This window comes from Ailuropoda melanoleuca, chromosome X (assembly GCF_002007445.2).
Source record: "Ailuropoda melanoleuca isolate Jingjing chromosome X, ASM200744v2, whole genome shotgun sequence".
Lineage (NCBI taxonomy): Eukaryota > Metazoa > Chordata > Mammalia > Carnivora > Ursidae > Ailuropoda > Ailuropoda melanoleuca.
Genome location: NC_048238.1, coordinates 37,966,535 through 37,983,377, shown reverse-complemented (window position 1 = coordinate 37,983,377; position 16,843 = coordinate 37,966,535). Strand labels below are relative to the sequence as shown.

The window sequence follows — 16,843 nt, the reverse complement described above, 5'->3', positions numbered from 1 at the left end:
TTAGCAAGATCTAGTGAAGTTGGAGGTGTGAGCAATTCCATCTTTAGGCATGTAGATAATCTCTAAAAGAACAGGAGAGGGTTGTTCATTGCAGGATTGTTAATAACTAGTGAAAAACTGGAACCAACTTAATGGTTATTAACAGATGACATCAACAGATGACAACAGATGGATCAGTAATTTGTGGTATAATCATACAATGCATTTAAAATGAATAAAATATATCTACGTGTGTTAACATGTAGAAATCTCAAAAAAAATCTTAGGTGGGAAAAGCAGGTAGCAGAAATTTAGAGTGCAAAATTTATAAACACAGAAAGCAATAATGTATGTTGTAAACAAAACGGTGACGTCTTGTTGTGAAAATTAGTAAAGGGAACCCTCACTAAAGTGGAGCGGGGAAGCTGGAAGAGGGAGCTGCTACCGCTGGAATTCAATTACAGGAAGAATTGTCAATTACAGACTCTAACCGAAGTATTCCCAGCAGAAAGAATGATCAATTACAGACTCCAATAGGGAAAAGATGTACATTGTATCTCCTGTAAGAAATCAACTACTCCTGCAATTCAGCCAATGAGAAACCCTAATCACTCTGAACGCTTGCTTTTCTGCAATGTACTTTTGTTCAGAACAACCCCTCCCAACTTCCTCCTTCTTCCCCATAGAATGACATTCCTTTCCTTTGTTTGTTAGACTTAGGGTTTTGCCATAGCTAGAATGTCCCAAATTGAAATTCTTTACCATTCCCAAATTGCACTTCTCTGTCGTTCCTGAATAAACCCATTCTTGGTGCTAAAGTAACTTTTATTTTTACAGTTAACATTGTCTGTGAATAAAAAAGGAGCTAGAGTTTCTGCCCTGGAATAATTTGGCATTTAAAGAAAGTCAAGTAAGCATGATTACAATACACTACCACTGAAGCCACAATGAGACAGGGCCTCTAACACAGATGGGGGAGTGGAGAAGAGGAGGGAACATTTCCCAGAAATGTCAAAGGCTTCCATGCCTCTTTCCCACACTGAACCAAGTTCTGAAAAATAAGGGGTTACCAGGTGAAAGGAAGGAAGGGTGTTTCCAGCAGATAGTGACATTTGCAAAATCCACAGGGGAGAAACCACAGAGCCCGGTTTGGAAACTGCCAGTGGTTTCTCAGAGCTAGAGTAGGTGGGCAAAGAAAGGGACGATGGGTATTGGTAGGCAACCACGGACATAGGCTCTGACGGGGCTAAGGAGTCTGCCTTCTGAAGGCTGTGAGAAGGCTAGAAGAATGTTGAAGCAGGAGAGTAACAGGTGCATCACCAATTATAAGAGGATGGCTCTGGAGGGAAGATCAGTTAGTTGTTTTTTTGTTTTTTAAGGAAAACCAGCCAGGAAATAATGGGGCCTCAACAGAGCCAGAGGAGGGGGTGACTGAGAGATACCAAAGTGTCCAAGCAGTAGGACTCAGGGAGGGATTGTCTGTAGGTGCAGGGAGAGGGTTCCAGGAGGCTCCTGGCCTAGGCATCTTGGGTGCATGATGGAAATGACAGGGGCTGCATTTTGTGCCACCTACCCCTGCCCCTGGCCACCCTGATTAGACCGGGAATGAGCACCTTACACATGTTTAGTTCAAGTATAACAAGGTACAGAGGAAGGAGTGAGGGTGGTGTAGGACTGAATGGGTTTTCATGGGGTTTTGAGGTGTGGGGGTGTGGTTTTGGATCCATCTCGAACGTTTTAACTACAAAATAAAAGCTATGTAAGTGTAACATTAGGCGGTGTTATATTTCTGAGAGCACGCGGATGTTACATTGTTTTCTGCACTTTTCTGTGTTTGAGCTAAATGTAATAAGCAAATGGCCAAAGAATGCGGTTAGAATCGGAGGAGCGTAAGCTCTGTAAAGGGGTTAAACCGGAAAGCGGCGGGGGCGGGGAGCGGTGTGGCTGTCAGTCTTTGTGCGCTCAGCGCTTGTGGAGAGAAAAGCCTTGCGAGACCTGCACTGGGCTGGGTGGGTGAGGGTGGGCGGGGGAGGAGCGCGCGCGGAGCTTCCGGCCTGGCCCCGCCCCGAGCCTCCGGCCGGCCGTAGCTCCTCCTCCTTCCGTGACGCCGCCTCCCGTTTCTAGGTAACGTGAGGGGGTTTAAACAACGCGGCCGCAAGGCGGCCGCTCCCTGCTGGCCCCTCTTCTAGGCCCTTGACCCTCGGAGGCTGAGAGCCATGGCCCTGCCGCTGCTGCCTGGCAACAGTTTCAACCGCAACGTGAGTAGTGAGGGCGTCCGAGGTCAGAGGTCCCGGCCAGAATCGGGGGTCCAGGCGTGGGCACCTCCCCCGACCCTACTCAAGCAGCCTGCAGCTGCTTCACCTCCTGTGCATCGGGCACAACTTGGACCAAACTTTGTAGGCCGGTGGAACCCTTACTCTCTGTCTCCCCTTCTCCCAGTCTCTCTAACTGCATCCGGATGCTTTAACTGCATCATATACACGAGCAGAGTCTTTATAGGTGGCAAGACCCGCGAAGGTAGCCAGTGGCCTTAAGGTATGCTAGGTGCCGTGCTGTAGTCGCCCTGCATTTGTTGCGTAGGTACTATTTTTATTCCCATTTTACAGTTGAGGAAACTGAGGCACGGAGCGATGAGTCACTCACTCACTGGCCAGAGCCTCACAGTTTCAGGGTGAAATTGGGTTTCGCCCAGGCAACCATGTTTCCACAGCCCAGGTGCCTGGTCATTGTTTTTAATAGCTTGTGTGAAAGAGAAACAGAGTTGCTGTTAATAAAGCGAAGAAACCTGGCCCTCTCTCTGGAGGCTGCTGGGTGCAGAGAGGTACGGGTTCCACCAGCCTGTAAAGTTCGGTCCTAAGCTTTATAGGGAGAAGCATCTAAACTTGGAGGAGTTTTTTCTTCATTGAGGATGGGGAGGAGTTCACTTCAAAACAGGGTGAAAGTACAAAACAACATAACACGACGACACAAACAACCCTGAACACCAAAGAATCTCGCCAGTAGTAAATAGCCCCTTATTTAAACAGCAGAAAAGTAATTAGTGCTTTTCTTTACACGGGTCACCACACTTTCCTTGGATTTGCCAGTTGTGTTTCAGGAAGAAGATAAGTGATAACACGGGGGGGGCACTCGAGGGAGGGAGCCCCTCAAGGTGTTTTTGTAAACCTCTGGCAAATTTAGCACGCAGGCAGCTGATTGAATGAAGCATTGGACTTCCTGGGTTCCGAAGTGTCTGTTTCTAAGTTGTTGGCCCTCAAGTCCCAGTCTCCTTTGTAGCTTCCGGCCACTGGATTCTGTGTCCGGATTCGGTTGACTGGACCGAGTTGCTTGTTGAACCCTGGTTTGTGCATTTTGTTTCTTGGTTGATGGGTAGAAGCCGGCCTTCCCGCCCAGCATTGCCCTTTGCTAAGATTCCACCAGCCACACCAAGAAGAGCGAGCCCTGAGAGGCAGGACGTGCAAGAAGATTCCAGAAGTAAAGAAGCGTGCTGTGCAGGAGTAATTGTAATAAAAACTGAAAGCCCATAGCTTTGGGCCCCGCGACACTTCAGGTGACCGATGTCCCGCTCCTGCAGGAATACCACAGCTCCCACATGCACTCATGAAAGTAGGAAGGAAAAGCAGTACTTTGAGGAGATATTTTAAAATGTGCAAAGCTGTACTGAGTGTACTTTGTTTTGTTTTATTGTGAAGTACAGCACGTGCAGAGAAATGCATATTGGATGAACCCCAAATGAACAGAAGAAAGGAAGTATTACCAGTCCTCCAAAAGCCTCTCCTTTGCCGGGGGTTGCCAGACTTAGCAAATAAAAATATATGTCCCCAATACTGCACGGGACCCACTTAGACTGCAAGATTAACTTGTTTATCTCAAATTCAAATTTAACTGGACATCTTGTGTTTTACGGGGCAACCCTGCCTATGACTCTTTCTGGTCATTACCCCCTTGGCTACTTACTGTCCAGAGTGAACTATCCTGAATGCAGGGGACTATGGTTAGGCTTTGCTTGCTTTTGAACTTTGTACCCATGTCAGTGTCTGGTGTTCTTTTGTGACTGGCTTGTGTTTAGCTCAATAGGTTTGTGAGATTTGTTCGTGGGGATGTCTGTTGAGGCAGTCTGCCCATTTTCCTTGCCCTATAGTATTCCATTGTGTGAGTACGACATCATTTATATACCCATAAACAGAGGTTTGGCTTGTTTGGGGTTATTAAGAATAGTTTGCTGTGACTATTCTTGTTCATGTCTTTTGGTACAATTGCTGGATCATATAGTTTTTATATGTTCAGCTTTAGTAGACACTGCCGAAGTGCTTAAACCAATTTAAATCCCCAGCAGTGGGACACCTGGGTGGCTCAGTTGGTTGAGCGTCTGCCTTCGGCTCAGGTCATGATCCCAGGATCCTGGGACCAAGTCCCTCATCGGGCTCCTTCCTCTGCGAGGAGCCTGCTTCTCCCTCTGCCTGCTGCTCCCCCTGCTTGTGTGCTCTCTCTCTCTCTTCCCCTCTCTCTGACAAATAAATAAAAAATCTTTAAAAAAAAAAATCCCAGCAGCATGTTATGTTCCTATTGCTCCACATCCTAACACTTGATATGGTTGGTCTTTTAAATTGTAGTTATTTTGGGGCGCCTGGGTGGCACAGCGGTTAAGCGTCTGCCTTCGGCTCAGGGCGTGATCCCGGCGTAATGGGATCGAGCCCCACATCAGGCTCCTCCGCTATGAGCCTGCTTCTTCCTCTCCCACTCCCCCTGCTTGTGTTCCCTCTCTTGCTGGCTGTCTCTATCTCTGTCAAATAAATAAATAAAATCTTTAAAAAAAATAAAAATAAATTGTAGTTATTTTGATCAGCAAGTATAGTGAAACGGTAGTTTAAATCTGCCCTTCCCCAATTCCTAATGAACTTGAGAACAATTAACACATTTATTGGTTATTTGGGCATTCTCTTTTGTGTAGTACTTGCTTGTCTGTTGTCTACTATTTCTGCCAGGTTGTCTGCCCTTTTTTTTTTTTTTTTTTAAACTTAGTGAAATGGAAGAGTTCTTTAACAGAGTTTTGGATATGACTCTTTTGTCCGACATCTGTGTTGACAGACATCTTCTAGTCTGTGACTGGCCTTTTCACTTCCTTAATGGTGTTTTTGATGACTTACTGTTCCTTTAGATTAGTGGTTTTTGTTTCTTGAAGAAATTGCTCCGTATGCCAAGTTCATGAGGACATTTTTCTGTGTTGTCTTGGAAATCTTGTTTTTACCTTTCACATTTAGATTTCTAATCTAGTATAAATTTGTGTGTGTGTGTGTGTATGAAAAGAAGTAGGGGTCGGTTGTATTTTTTCCCATATGGATAGTCAGTTGACCCAGAACCATTTGTTAACACAATTCAACTGAGTAAGTTTTAAAGATCTCACTGGCTCTATGCCATGATTCATGAATTGACAGTATCCAGTTTAGCTGAGAGGAAAGAGCTCTGAAGAGGTCTCCCAGCAAGACATTTTATAGGCAGAAGGGGGCGTTATACTAAGCGAAAATTGGATTGGTTACTCTAAGGTTACTTTCTTTATGGGATATGATAGTGAGGTGTTTTTAGGCGGATTACCTCACTCATGCTGATCAGGGGGTTCATGATTGGCTGCTTTGGATTCAGTTTCTGGGACAGCCAAAACTGTAAGTTAAGTTTCAGTTTGTGACATGGAGCTTAACACGATCCACTCCATTTTAGGGCCTGTTGTCTTGTCTTTAACACATTTTTGGAAAAGACCACCCTTTCTCTACTTCTCTGCAGAGCTGCTACCTTTGTCATAAGTATCCAAATACATGTGCGTCTGCTTCTAGATTTGTGGATGTATTTTTTTTAAGATGTATTTATTTATTCGACAGAGAGAGAGAGACAGTGATAGAGGGAACACAAGCAGAGGGGGTGGGAGAGGGAGAAGCAGGCTTCCCACCGAGCAGGGAGCCCAATGCGGGGCTTGATCCCAGGACCCTGGGATTATTATGACCTGAGCTGAAGGCAGACGCTTAACAACTGGGCCACCCAGGTGCCCAGATTTGTGGATGTATTTAAACTAATTATTTACTTTATGCCTCAGACCAATAGGAGTGTGTGTGTGTGTGTGTGTGTGTGTGTGTGTATAAATTAGGGAATGACAGTATACTTATTAGATACCTTGGGCTGTCATTTAACAAACTAGTATTTGTACATGGAGAGTCCTTGTATGTGCTCAAATTGCATGGCTGTATTTAGAAAATTGTTGCACCAACCTTGGTACTGACTGCGTCACCAAAAAAACTAATATTATTTTAAAAACTTGTACTTAGGGGCGCCTGGGTGGCACAGCGGTTAAGCGCCTGCCTTCGGCTCAGGGCGTGATCCCGGCGTTATGGGATCGAGCCCCACATCAGGCTCCTCCGCTGTGAGCCTGCTTCTTCCTCTCCCACTTCCCCTGCTTGTGTTCCCTCTCTCGCTGGCTGTCTCTATCTCTGTCGAATAAATAAATAAAAAATCTTTAAAAAAAAAAAAAACAAAAAAAACCACTTGTACTTAGTTAAAAGATCAGCTGTTCTCTGGTACATAGAGTGGTCAAAAAATCAGTAGAGCCAAATCTGGCTTTTTTTTAATCACCCCCCACCTCCCGCCTATTACAGAGCCTTGCTTGCCGAATTAAATTATCAAGTGAAAAACTTTGGCCTCCTGGAGATAGCATAATTATGGCTGTTTGGGTTTAAAATTATAACACAAGCTTTTATTGCTTTTCTTAGAAATTAAAAAGGAACGTGTTTCTCCCCCTAATTAGCTGCTGATAGTCATGAGCATTGGATTGATTTCTGCCCACAGCTAGGTAATGTGCAGCCTGTATTTCTGTCTCTGAAATACAAGAAGTATTGCACTTTCAAAAATATAAGCATTTGTACCACTGATGGCATTAAAATTATTGTGATGTGAATTAATCAAAAACCTTAGGGAAAGGTCACAGCTAAATTCCCGACACACGGTATCTTTTTCCAACAATTTACATGCTAGATTTATTGTGAGCTAAGAGAATCTTAGGCATATGGTCAAAAATAATAGGATATTAAAGTTAAAAGAGGCATTTCCAGCCAAAGCTGAAAATCTTTTCTATAGCATTTTGGACAGATGGTTGGATAGCTGATCCTGAATGCCCCTAATGAATAATGAAGAGTACACTTTCTGTTTTTTATGAAGCTACCTTGCCACCATCTTAGGAGGGTTTGCTGTCAATAGTCCGTCTCTAATTTATAGTGAAGCAACTGTTTCCTTAGAAGAAAAGAACTTATTTGAATTCACAGCAGTAGAATAAAACAAATTCAGAATCTCTCCACCTCTCTTACAAAAGGGTGTGGGCAATACCTTGAAATTTATTTTTATCTAGACTAATACAAGCCTACTTACTAATATATAAGGAAATAGTGTTCTTTGGGAAATTTACCAGCAATTTAAATGATAAACAGCTGAAGGACTCACTATGAGTAATACATAGTGTACATACTGACTTCATCATAGGATGGTAGATAAATCAATTTAAATTTAGCGCAATGACAAAGATAATCGTCAAACAATGACTTTACGCACAGGGTGGAGGTTTTTCCCCGATCGAAAATTCTGCTTACAGATTTCTGGTTATATTCTTAGTGGTCAATTCCGTTGCCTTAAAATAATCTGCATCAGGTGCAAACCCCTTAACCTGACACTTGAGTCCATTAGAATTTGCCAGTCACCTTAAGAGATCAATTTAATGAATCATGGCCAGCATTTAAAAAAAGAAAAAGAAAAAGAAAGAAAGAAGCAAAATGGACTCGAAAAGAATAAAAACATCAGAGTAACGTGTGATGGCATGGGAACAGTAAATATTCTTTCCCGAACTTTTGTTTTCTGTCATGTGTGCACATGAACTGGGCTGCACCCAAACCTGTTTGTTATTGTGGCTGTGGAGTGTGAAACACGCTCTCATTAGAGCTGTCTCCACCAGTTCGTGCCTCTGTTTTCAATTCAGAACTTCAGTTTCCTTCCAGGCCAGATCTAGTCTATTACCCTTCTAGAAGCTACCAACAGACCCTAGTCAGATTTTTTTTTTTTTTTAAAGATTTTATTTATTTATTTGACAGAGATAGAGACAGCCAGCGAGAGAGGGAACACAAGCAGGGGGAGTGGGAGAGGAAGAAGCAGGCTCAGCAGAGGAGCCTGATGTGGGGCTCGATCCCATAACACCAGGATCACGCCCTGAGCCGAAGGCAGACGCTTAATCGCTGTGCCACCCAGGCGCCCCAGATTTTTTTTTTTTAATTGCTGTAAAATTCACGTAACATAAAATTAACCACTGGCCATTTCAAAGGGTACCATTTGATGGCATTTGGTACCTTCACAGTGTTTTGCCAATGATCACCTCTAACTAGTTCAGAGACATTGTCTTCATCCCAAATCTCATTTTTTTTTTTATCCAAGAGGGATCTTTGAAATGCTTTTCAGCTCTCGGGGACCTCCTGTGTACAGATGATTTCTACAGCCCATGGTACCTTAGCATGATTCGTGAGTTTTAGATGTAATGATCCAGTAATAATTGTCCCTTCTGAGTAAAGAGTAATAGGTTTCTGTGGATTTGTTAATTTTGGTCCTTATTCACCTGCTGTGTGTAGTTTTTCTTTCCTGCAAAGGATATCCACTCTAATGCAGGATGGGCGGGGGGAGGTACATGGTAGAGGGAACTTCAGTGTTTTGTTTTTTTTTCCCCCTTACTGTAAAATTTCCTACTTGATTTTTTTCCCCTTTCCCCTTTTTCAAGTAGGCCTAAAAATAGTCTTATAGTTTCTACTATCGAGGGCCCTAGTAAGATATGATATATGGTATGTGGTATCAGCAAAACCAGTTTTCCCCCCATTTAAAATGAAAAACAAACTTTAGCTAGCTTTTCTTGAAAAACAGGCAATCAAACTTAGGTTACCTTTCTTTCCTTTTTATAAATTTGGAAAATTCATAAAGCAGCATAATACATTTCTGTTCAGTAACTGTTTTAATCCAAGATGGGATTTACTTTTTAAAAAAGTAAGCTCAGTTGATTTAATTTAAATAAAGTTTAGAAATTCATTTTAATTAATGCTGTTTACAACCTGCAAATACATTGCTAATGTTAAGTAAGTCATTAAAACCATATGGCAAAGCAGTATGAATAAAAATATAGCCTAAGACTTAATTTTATATGAGACTTAAAATTAAGCTTTATGGGGTGTCTGGGTAGCCCTGTAGGTTGAGCATCTGACTCTTGGTTTTTGGCTCAGGCCGTGATCTCCTGGGTCGTGAGATGGAGCCCTGCATGGTATGCTCAGTTGGGAGTCTCCCTGGGGATTCTTTCCCTCTTCCCCCTTCTCCCCAGTGCTCTTGCTTTGTCTCTCTCAAATAAATAAATCTTTATTTTTTATTTATTTATTAATTTTTAAAAGATTTTATTTATTTATTTGACAGACAGACAGCCAGCGAAAGAGGGAACACAAGTGGGGGGGGGGAAGGAAGATGCAGGCTCCAGCAGGGCAGAGAGCCCGATGCGGGGCTCAATCCCAGGACTCTGGGATCACGCCCTAAGCCGAAGGCAGACGCTTAATGACTGAGCCACCCAGGTGCCCCCAAATAAATAAATCTTTAAAAAAAAAAGAATATTATTTTCTTAAAACTAAAAATAAAGAATAAAAATTACCTCTTAAATGTGAAACCTGTGCTGGTATTTTGCCACATAAATACTGAATTCTATGTCAAATTTGAGATAAGCACACATAGATTTCATTTTCAACTGAAATGAGATTTCTGGTCTTCCTCTTGATACCCGTTAACAAGGAAAGCTTTGCTTATAGGAGTAAGAAGTTGAAAAACCACAGCAAAATGGTCACTGCTTCCCTATGAATGACAGGATACTTGACTTTCCTACATATTTGGAATGGGCATAGGTATATGTTTAACTTTATAAGAAATTGCTTAACTGTCTTCCAAGGTGGCTGTACCATTTCACATTGCCACCAGCAATGAATGAGTGTTCCTGTTACTCAGAGTCCTCATGAGCAAATGGTATTGTCAGTGTTTGGATTTTAGCCATTCTAATAAATATATAGTGGTATGTCGTCCTGACTGAAACTTTTTTCCCCTGGCAGTTAATGATGTTGAACATTTATTCGTGTGCTTATTTGCCACCCATCTATCCTCTTTGGTGAAATGTCTGTTCACGTATCTTGCCTGTCTTTAATTGGGTTGTTTGGTTCCTTCCTATTGAATTTTGAGAGTTCTTCCTATATTCTGGATATAAGTTCATTGTTGGATATGTGCTGTGCAAATATTTTCTCCCAGGCTATGGCTTGAATTTTCATCCTCTTAAAACAAGGCTAGAAAATATGCGTACATTTTTAAAGATAAAATAGAACATGAATCCAAACTGGTATTTCCAATGCCAATGGAGGATTATAGGGTTTTTATTTAATTTCTTTGATTCTGTATTTATCTTTTACTTATATTGAGAATCTTGATTCATAAGGATGTTAGCATAATTATTTTCTTGCTTTATCCTACCATAAATAAAAAAATATATCCATATAATGGTTTCTGATCAATACTAATGTTATTAACAATTTGAATTTTCAAATGGTTTAATATTTCCATGTAGTTCTTTTGTTTTATATATTCCATTAGGAATGTATGGTCAAATTATTGGGTTTTAATTTCATTTAAATGGTTCCTGACAGTATGGTTAGGTCAGCTCAGCAACTCAATACCCAGTTAGGTTCATTCATTTCATTTTGCTTTTGCTTTTTTTTTTCTTCTTTTTTTAAATGTTTTTTTAATTTAAATTTTTTAAAGCTTTTTAAATTTTACTTTATTTGAGAGAGAGAGAGCAAAAGAAAGAGAGAGTGAGCATGAGCAGGGGGAGGAGCAGAGGGAGAGGGACAAGCAGACTCCTTGCTGAGCAGAGAGCCTGATGTGGGACTTGATCCCAGCACCCTGAGATCCTGACCTGAGCCGAAGGCAGACGCTTAACCATCTGAGCCACCCAGACTCCCCTAATTTAAATTTTAGGTAGTTTACATACAGTACAATATTGGTTTCTGGAGTAAAATTCAGAATTGGTTTCTGGAGTAAAAAGTTAATTGCTTTTTAACTTTAAGAACTTTGTTTTACTATAGTGTAAAAAAAACATATATGTGGTTTCAAAGTCAAATTTACAAAGTGAGGTGCATTCGGACAGGTATAGCTTTTATCCTTGTCCTTTCAATCTTGGTACCTCTCCCCCTTCCCTATATAAGTAGCTTAACCCAAAACTTTTTTTTAAATCTTTCCTTTTTCTGTTTTTGGTTTTAAAGCAGCAAATTTTAAAATATATTCACATGGTCTCTTATTAAACAAATGGTAGCATACTCTATACATTCTCTTACATCTTCGGTTTTTCCTTCTAACAGTGTATCTTGGAGATCTCTTCATTGTAGTGGACAGTTTTCCTCATGCCATTGGAATGTGTAATTCATTCACAGCTACATAGTACTCCATTGTGTGGACATACCATAGTTTATTCAGCCCATCCCCTTTTGATATATAGTTGTATTATTTCCAGTCTTTTGGTATTACAAATATTGCTGCAATAAATAGCCGAAGGTGGGTTTCAAAAGAAACTATGGAGAAAGTAAAAAGGCAGCCTACAGTATGGGAGACAATATCTGCAGAGCATATATCTGATGAGGGACTTATATCCAGTGTATATAAAAGTGAGCAAAGGCAGGGGGCACCTGAGTGTCTCAGTAGGTTAAGCGTCTCCCTTCGGCTCAGGCCATGATCTCAGCGTCCTGGGATCGAGCCCCCTCCCTGCTCAGAGGAGAGTCTGCTTCTCCCGCTCCCTCTGCTGTTCCCCCTGCTTGTTCTCTCTCTCTTGCTCTCTCTCTCTCTCTCAAAAATAAAATCTTAAAAAAATATATATAAGTGAGCAAAGGATCTGAATAGACATCACTCCAAAAAACCTTTACGAAGAGCCACGAACACATGAAACGATGCTCAATATCATTAGTCGTTAGGAAAATTCAAATCAAAACCCCAATGAGTGATTACTCCATACCCGCTAGGATGGCTATAACAAAAAAGACAGTACCCGGTGTTGACAAGGATGTGGAGAAACTGGAACCCTCCTGCATTGCTGGTGGGAATATAAAACAGTATCGCTGCTATGGAAAAGTTTGCAGTTTCACAAAAGCTTAAACATAGAGTTACTATATGACCCAGCACCCCTGGGTATACTAGAGAAAAGAGAAACTTATCTATAAAAAACACAAACATGAATGTTTATAACATTATTCATATTAGCCAAAAATCAGAAATCACTCAAATGTCCATTAATTGATGAATGGATAAAGAAAATGTGGTATAACCATATAATAGAATATTCTTTGGCCATAAAAATACTGATACATGCCATAACATGGATGAACTTCAAAAACACCATAAACACTATGTGAAAGACTACATGTTGTATGAGCCCATTGTGTGAAATGCGCAGAATAGGCAAATCTATAGAGACAGAAAGTAGATGAATGGTTGCCTAGGCCCGTGTGGGGGAGGGGACGAAATGAGGAGTGACCGCGAATGGGTATGAGGTTTCTTTTTGGGATGATGAACACATTCTAAAGTTGGATTGTGGTGATGATTGCACAACTTTGTAATTATAGTAAACTCCATTGAATTGTATATTTTAAGTGGGTGAACTTTAGGATATATAAATTATGCCTCAATAAAACTGTCAGAAAATAAATAGCCAAAGAAAGGAGTTGGTGGTGGGGAATCGCTGGACAGACAAACAATAGATTGTGTTCATTGTGCCAGATCATGGGATGGTTTTGATTTAAAGGATTTCGTTACTTGTTTCCACTAACTATTGAAATGTCCTTGAAATCCCATTATTTTGGACTGGGCCACTTCTTGAAGCTGCCATTCATACTTCAGAAATGACATAATATTCCATTGCTATTGCTAAATGTTAATTTGGGGTTCAGGAATTAGAGTCACTTTGTCTATTCGGGGATCAAACACCTAACTTTGGTTGCTTTTGTATTTTGTCCTGAACTTTATACCTCTGTTACTTAGGATAGATACTTCTGGCTCTAAGTAATGGAATACCTGACTACCAGTGGCTTAAGCCAAATTGATTTTCTCATCAGAAGAACTCTAGAGGTGTGGCAGTTTCAGGGTTAGGCAGTGGCCGATGAATGTCATGAAGGACTCAGACCCTTTTTATCTCTCCATTCTGTGATCATGAGAATGTTGGCTTTTCATTCTTAGGTCTGTGGCCTCATGGTTGCAATGCAAGGTGGTTGTCTCAGTTCTAGACATCACAACATCTCATAACCTTGTTCAAGACAAGTAGGAAGGAGAGGGAGGGGAAAAAGTTTTTTTTTTTTTTTCAGAAAATGAAGTGTTTCCCAGGCCCCCACCCCAGTAGATTTTCCCCTTATATCTTATTGGCTAAAATAGAGTCATGTGGCTCTCCTTTTTCTAAAGGGCTATTGGGAACTTGATTTTTCACCATCTATTTTTGGAGCTGGGAAAGAGAAAAGGCAGTAAATAATGGCTTTTGGGAGCTAAAAACTTTGTCTGCCATACCAGCCACAGACTCAATATCCTTGAGTCTAGATTCCTCTTCAGACTTAGTCTTCCTTCCTTTCTTTTTCTTTCTCTTTCTCTTTTTCTTTCTTTCTTTCTTTCTTTCTTTCTTTCTTTCTTTCTTTCTTTCTTTCTTTCGAGAGAGTGAGAATGAGTGGGGGAGGGACAGAGAAAGAGGAAGAGAGAGAATCCCAAGCAGGCTCCACGCTCAGCATGGAGCCCGACTCGGGGCTCAATCCCATGACCCTGAGATCATGACCTGAGCCGAAATCAAGAGTGTGATGCTTAACCAACTGAGTCACCCAGGGGCCCCAGTGTCCCTTCCTTTAAAACATTTTTGCTTGTGTTTTTTAATATACAGGTAATATGGGGTACCTGGGAGGCTCAGTTGGCTACGCGTCTGCTTTTGGCTCAGGTCATGATCTCAGGGTCCTGGGATCGAGCCCCGCATCGGGCTCCCTGCTCAGCGGGGAGTCTGCTTCTCCCTCGGCCTCTGCCTGCTGTTCCCCCTGCTTGTGCTTGCTTTCTCTCTCTCTCTTTCTCTCTGTCAAATAAATAAATAAATAAATAACTTAAAAAAATACAGGTAATACATGAGTATACCACCATTGTAAAAAATTCAAATGATTTTCTTCTTTCTTAGCAGTTTTCTTTTCCATAATGGAAAACAAGCCTCAGACTCCAGTTAAACCAGCATACTCACTGTCTGTCCTTTGAATGTATTTTGGACTCAATTATTAAACCACTCAATTATTGGTTTACTTGCCTGCTTCCTGATAGCATTCTTCTGCTTCTTCCTGTTCCCATCTGGATCTTTCTTTTCCCTCGAAGGGTGGCTCTACTCCCCCCTTCTCCTTAAAGCCTTCCCTGATCGTTTCAGCAAGGGCCCTCTCTCTGTCTGCACAATCCTGAACACACCTATATTGGCCAGAACACCCATTTACTGGCTTATTGCCTGTGTTGTGTTTTGTGTTCTTTATGTGTGATTGTGACATTCCTCCGCTGACTGGGAAACTGTGATTGATGGCTCTTTGGGTTGCCTTTCCTTACCCAGGGCAGGCCTGTAATAGGTGCCTGTTGATTGCCTCTGTCTGCCTGTAGCAGCCATGCCTAAAAACTGGGTGGGGGGGTGGTTAAACACAGTCTGGGAGAATCCTCTCTGGAATTAGCTTCTTGCTTCTGTCTTCCATTGCTGCCAGGGAGCAGAGTATTTCTTCTTTTAGCAACGGTGACAATAAGAGAGGAAGAAAGTCATTTGCTTCTGTGGCCTAAGTAGGTTATAAGCCTCTTCGGGTTACGTGGCTTATACAAAGTGGCCAGGAAAGCGTGAAGATGTCACAGACAAGTTGTGACTCAAAGCCTCTTCTGTGGCCTGTTGTGCCATGCAGAGGGACATTTCTCTTCTCCTTGTTGGCATCCAGTTTGGATTTTTCTGGAAGCAGCACATTCTTCTCTGAGCCTTCATGAGGCAGGACCCCCTTAAGAGACCAGTCTTCTGGCAACAGGATTCCAGATATGCACTAATGCAGACGTAAAGGGATTTCTTGGGCCATTTCCTGAGGAGTTTATCGTGTTACTATAGTTGTAGAAAGGGCAGAGCCAACTCTGAGGGGGAAGGGGTCCCCGAAGCAAAAGGAAGGGGGGGAAATAGGCATGTTCACTCCCTCATTAGCCAGGCCCCAGGATGCCTGAATTCGACCCGGCAGCTCCGCGGTGACTGAGTGCCCAGCTCGGCCAGCTGAGAGCCAAACCTCTTGCTTCCCTAACTATGTGTTTGGCGTCCCCAAGGAGGGGATGGTCACAACTGCTAGAGTTTTGGGTGGGGGGGAACAGGTCCATTCACTTGGCTTACAGTTAACTTAGACAACCTTTTCTTCGGCACACGAGTTTGGCAACTGAAGCAGGGGGGTTTGTTTTATCATTTATAGGACTAGTTCCATCTCATTTTTGTGGGTCATGTGCCGCTCATCTGTGTCTCCATTCATACCTCATACTTTGTAAAAAGCACCTGTGTGGACTGTCTCCTGGTTACCAAGGAAAGTAGACCCACTCTTGCCTTTTACTGTTAATTGAAATTTTTATGGAGGAACATTATAAATACACATGTAGTTCTAAGGAATAATACAGAACGATCCTGTGTACCCTTTACTCAATTTCCCATTGGTACCATTTTGCAAAACTAGTATAATAGCACAACCGGGATATTAACATTAATATAATCCACTGATCCCATTAAGATGTCCCCAGCTTTACTTATGCTCATTTGCATGTGTGCATTTAGTCTGTGTGGTTCATCACCCGTGTGGGTTGCTGACAGTGAAGATACTGATCAGTTCCAGCAACACAATGATCCCTCCTGTTGCTTTTTTATAACCCGGCCCACCTCCTTCCCATCCACCACCCCTCCCCCCGAGTATCTCTGATTCCTGGCAACCACTAATCTGTACTCTGTTTCTAAAAAATTTTTTAAAAGATTTTATTTATTTATTTATTTATTTATTTATTTCAGAGAGAGAGAGAGCACAAGCCGGGGGAGGAGCAGAGGGAGAGGGACAAGCAGACTCCCTGCAGAATGTGGAGCCCATTGCAAGGCTCGATCCCATGATCCTGAGATCATGACCTGAACTGAAATGAAGAGTTGGGTGCTTGGGGCACCTGGGTGACTCAGTCATTAAGCATCTGCCTTTGGCTCAGGTCATGATCCCAGGGTCCTGGGATCGAGCCCTGTATTGGGCTCCCTGCTCAGTGGAAGCATGCTTCTCTCTCTCCCACTCCCCCTGCTTGTGTTCCCTCTCTCGCTGTCTCTCTCTGTCAAATAAATAAATAAAATCTTTAAAAAAAAAAAGTTAGGTGCTTAACTGACTGAGCCACCCAGGTGCCCCCTAAAATTTCATTACTTTGAAAATGTTGCATGGAGTGGAATTATGCAGTATGCAACTCTTGGGATTATTATTATTTTTCACTTGGCTTAATTTTTTGATGATTTATCTACTAGTTGCATATATCAGTTCATTCATTTTTTTTTAAGATTTTATTTATTTATTTGACAGACAGAAAGCACAAGCAGGCAGAGTGGCAGGCAGAGAGAGAGAGGCAGAAGCAGGCTCTCCGCTGAGCAGGGAACCTGATGCAGGGCTTGACCCCAGGACCCTAGAATCATGACCTGAGCTAAAGGCAGCCGCTTAACCGACTGAGCCACCCAGGCGCCCCAGTTATTTTTATTGCTGAATAGTAT

The 16,843-nt window shown here is 42.1% G+C and overlaps 1 protein-coding gene across 4 annotated transcripts in view; it reads left to right on the top strand.

Annotated features, from left to right (window-relative positions):
• Positions 1 to 2,094: 2,094 nt before the first annotated feature.
• EFHC2 (EF-hand domain containing 2) overlaps positions 2,095 to 16,843 on the top strand; it is a 198,254-nt gene continuing 183,505 nt past the window's right edge. For all 4 annotated transcript variants that reach the window (XM_034648783.1, XM_034648782.1, XM_034648781.1 and 1 more), the window contains exon 1: positions 2,095 to 2,237. In XM_034648783.1, coding sequence (XP_034504674.1) covers positions 2,196 to 2,237 — 42 coding nt within the window. In that variant the 5' untranslated portion in view covers positions 2,095 to 2,195. The remainder of the gene's footprint in view (positions 2,238 to 16,843) is intronic.